General features: G+C 42.0%; 1 protein-coding gene across 1 annotated transcript; it reads left to right on the top strand.

Annotated features, from left to right (window-relative positions):
* The first annotated feature begins 245 nt into the window (after window positions 1–245).
* On the top strand, window positions 246–2,375 carry sox1a (SRY-box transcription factor 1a). The gene has a single exon (XM_049485173.1). It carries the CDS (start codon window positions 700–702, stop codon window positions 1,723–1,725), a length of 1,026 nt encoding a protein of 341 aa, XP_049341130.1. The 5' UTR covers window positions 246–699; the 3' UTR covers window positions 1,726–2,375.
* Window positions 2,376–4,405: the final 2,030 nt, after the last annotated feature.

Below are 4,405 nucleotides of genomic sequence, written 5' to 3'. Positions count from 1 at the left end.
TGTATGCCATAAAGTGACTCTTGGCACCACATATCTTTTCCATGCTAGAAACCGGACACAGCAAACTGTGCCCCAGAAGTATTGTGAAAACTGAAATACTAATAATAGATTGTCTTTATTTTCAACCAAGCACATTATTGCTGAGGGGAACAACTTTAAAATATTTTAAGGCTATTTTCTTTTCCAGGTATTCGTTTACTAAAACTCATGGAGTAGCCCTAATCTGGCAGGCTATCCCGCTGTTTACTTTCCGTTAGAGGGGCGGTGTTGACCCCTGTTGCCCCCACCCCTCCTACCAGCTCTTTCCTCGCTCGCTACGTCAGCGCGCTGAGCTCCATGCAAATCGAGCCTCTTTCTGGAGCGCCATTGGCCGCTCGCTCATTTTAATCGCTGTCAAAGCGCATCATATGGCCGCCACTTTAACGAGCTCCTCAACTCCACCAGGGAAAGGAGCTCAAATGCGCTTTCAATTAACGTGGACGTGAAAGAGCAGTGGCAAAAAACCTTCAACTAAGATACGGGAGGAAAGCAGAAGAAAGAGAACTTCAAAACTCACATCCACTTTTTGGATTAAATTACACTCCGTTTTTCCTTCTCTCCGGAGCCTCTGCTCGCGCGTGTTGCACCTGCGCTCGAGCGGACTAGCGCCAAAAGTTCATGCTTTTTTTGTGTTGGGTGAGCAACCTCTAAGCCACGTGAATGTATAGCATGATGATGGAGACGGACTTGCACTCCCCGGGACCCCAGACCAACACGAATCCGGGTCAGACGGGTCCCAGCGCGGGGGGTAAGGCGAACCAGGAGCGCGTCAAGCGCCCCATGAACGCGTTCATGGTGTGGTCCCGGGGGCAGCGGCGGAAGATGGCTCAGGAGAACCCTAAGATGCACAACTCGGAGATCAGCAAGCGCCTTGGCGCCGAGTGGAAGGTGATGTCCGAAGCCGAGAAGCGTCCCTTTATCGACGAGGCGAAGCGCCTGCGCGCCATGCACATGAAGGAGCATCCGGATTACAAATACCGACCGAGGCGGAAAACCAAGACACTGCTGAAGAAGGACAAGTACTCTTTGGCCGGCGGGCTACTGGGCGGGGCGGGCGCGGGCGCTGGGCTTGGCGTGGGCATGACCCCGGCCGGCGTGGGTCAGCGGCTCGAGAGCCCAGGGGGCCACGGGGGCTCCGGCGGTGCGGGTTACGCGCATATGAACGGCTGGGCGAACGGCGCGTACTCGGGACAGGTGGCCGCCGCCGCCGCGGCCGCTGCCATGATGCAGGAGGCGCAGCTGGCATACGGGCAGCACCCTGGCAGCGGGGCGCATCACCACCACCACGGCCACCATCACCACCCGCACAACCCGCAGCCCATGCACCGCTACGACATGAGCGCCCTCCAGTACAGCCCCATCTCAAACTCCCAAAGCTACATGAGCGCGTCCCCGCCGGGCTACGGTGGGATTTCATACTCGCAGCACCAGAGCTCCAGCGTGGCGTCCTCCTCCGCCATCGGCACGCTGAGCTCCCTCGTCAAATCCGAGCCTAACGGCAGCCCTCCAGTGAGCAGCCACTCCAGAGGCCCGTGCCCCGGAGACTTGCGGGAGATGATTAGCATGTACTTGCCGAGCGGTGAGTCCGGGGACCCGTCGGTCCAGAGCAGACTGCACGCTTTGCCGCAGCACTACCAGAGCGCAGCGGCCGGAGTAAACGGGACTGTCCCGCTGACGCATATCTGAAATAATCGGACATGCTGGGGGTAAAAAAAAAACGCGCGTCTACACACACCACCACCAAATATTTACCTCTTTTCAGATGGCCATTTAACTACTTTTTTGTATAAAACGTTTAACGATGGTCTTGTAATTGAAGGTAGAATTTTGTTTCGAGTTGCCGTTCAGAGGACAAAGCAAGATCTGCTCATATTTGTCACTTTTAATTAACTTTTTAAATCATCGTTACTTATCATTATTATCGTCATGAATTCGAACTGACATTCTTCCTGGCCATGCCAAAACAAATAATAAATTATGGGGGAAAGATAATTCCGCGCTTTTCACATTGACTCCATATTTCATTTCTTGAATTCTTTGTGCAAATTTATTTTAACTTCACAAGGTCGCATCTAACACAACTTGGAGAACTTGGACATGTTTCTGAGAGTTTATAAAGAGTTTCCTGCATAGTACATTTACCAAAACATTTGTATACGTGAATCTATGTACCTGAATTATGCTGTAATATTTCTTGTAAATTGTGAATAAGTTTTAATATTTCAGAAGACTGGCACGTAACTGCTGCTGTATATAATTTATGAAATGCATTCCTGCCAGTTCACATCCTGATTTTGCGCTGATTCATTGTCTAAATAAAATTTTGAAGAATGTTACACTGCTTCTAAAAGGTGTTAGTTTTATTTTGTCCATAACGCTGTCATATTCTTATTTAAAGTGTTGATTTTAGGGGGAACGTTATAAAAATCTGGTTCTTCTAGTTTAGTATTAAATTAAGTATACATTAAGTATACATTATTTAATCCACCAGTATTTCATACAGTAAGTTTTATGAACTGTATTAACGATGATCTAAAATTAATTAAAGGCAACTGTAAATAAATTGTCCTTACATCCACAGACATGCACATCCACAACTTAGGAAAAATGTAATTTGTCATTCATTTTAATTTATCATATTGTATGTTATTGGGGGGAAAATCGCTGCATAGCTATTTAAACATCTTTCCAAGTAAAACCTGTGAAGATGTTTATATCTTATAATAACAGGTTGTTAGAGATAAAGCGCACATTTCCTTATTTATTTATACAATTGTCTACAACTTGATTAATTCAAACGACCTTAATGTGAAGTTCAGCACACATTTAATTTGTTACTACTATAATGAGTTTTTCTTTATACCAGAAACGAGTTCAACACTGAAGATCTTTCTGCTGTCAGCTTCTCAAGGTCAGACCAGCATAAGAAAAATGATTAGGTCTGCAGTAAATGTGCCACATTCATAACACATTTTTATTACAGTGTTTATATAAAGGTAATTTTATGGAAAATGTGTGATTATGCTTGTTTGAGGACAAAATGAGAAAGAGAAGATAAAAAACACAGACTTCGCAATAATATTAAACTGATTAATTTCAATTTGGCATTTACTGATCCGTTTCTAAAGAGATTAGATTTTAATACTTCATGAAGTATTAAAAAACTGCAGTTTTTGTAGTAAATTGACAAGAATGCGGTTTGCAAACCAAGAGTGAATTTCACGTTTTAAAGGGATTTCATTTGCAGAGTTATTACAGCAAATATTTAAATTATTAAGTTTTTGCTGTAATTATTTTGCTGTAAATTTATGTGCACTTAATCCTTTTACTATATAGACTGTGGGTCATATTAATCTTTCGTGTTACCGCTCTCTTTATTTTTGCGCTTTTTTGAAGAACTGCCTGCTCTGTTGCGCTCATTGAGTTTTTGAGAATGACGTAAAAAAAAAGTGTTGGACATACTTTTTTAAATGAACCTGTTACTAACTAGCAGAGACCGTGACTTCAGGGTCAGCATCAAGGCAAAGCATTATCATCACACTGTCACTTTGGGGCAGCTTCAGCAACAAGTGTCTGGCCCAGAGGCATTTTAACAGGTAGCTTCTTTGTATGACCCACACAACCTGAACTCATAAGGGCAGTAGAATCGAGTTTAGAGAAGAAATTAATCTGAGAAATCTGAAACGCCTCGCCAAACAGTCATAAACAATTAATTACCAGGTTATTTAATTGTTGAAAGGTTTGTCAATCAACCACCATATTTTGCAACCCACATTTTTTGAATATGGTATAACAGTTACGCTTTGATATTGTGGGTTTTTAGCGCGAGACTTTTGAAGAATATTTTGATATTTCAGAGTGGCCTGGTCTATAAGATGAGAACATTTTTTAAATTTAAAAGTTGCTTCATCTATAAAAAAATTATATATCTTATAATAACGGGTATATATATATATATATATATATATATATATATATATATATATATATATATATATATATATGTTCGCCGTTTAGTTATTAGACTGTATATAAACTATACGTTATAAGTAGTTCTATTTTTTTCCTTAATTTCCTAGAACTTTCCTAGAATCCCCAAAATAAATAATCATCTTGGGACATTTATTTACAAAAATAAATGTAAATGAAGCGGATATTTTGTAGTAAACTGTCCTTTTTCTTGTTAATATTGTTTTTCTAAACTCTCCAAAATGCGCTTTGTCAGAAAATGATGACCAAGTGGCCAAAATTGTAATGAGGGTTCGTATATATATTTTCCTTCCTCTTATCACCTGAGGTAAGGGATTGCCCACTCGGCAGCTATTTGTATTTTATCAGCCCATGAAAAGCTACACGGATTAGAGCT

Source organism: Astyanax mexicanus, chromosome 11 (assembly GCF_023375975.1).
Source record: "Astyanax mexicanus isolate ESR-SI-001 chromosome 11, AstMex3_surface, whole genome shotgun sequence".
NCBI classification, from domain to species: domain Eukaryota; kingdom Metazoa; phylum Chordata; class Actinopteri; order Characiformes; family Acestrorhamphidae; genus Astyanax; species Astyanax mexicanus.
This window is presented reverse-complemented; position numbering and strand designations above follow the sequence as displayed.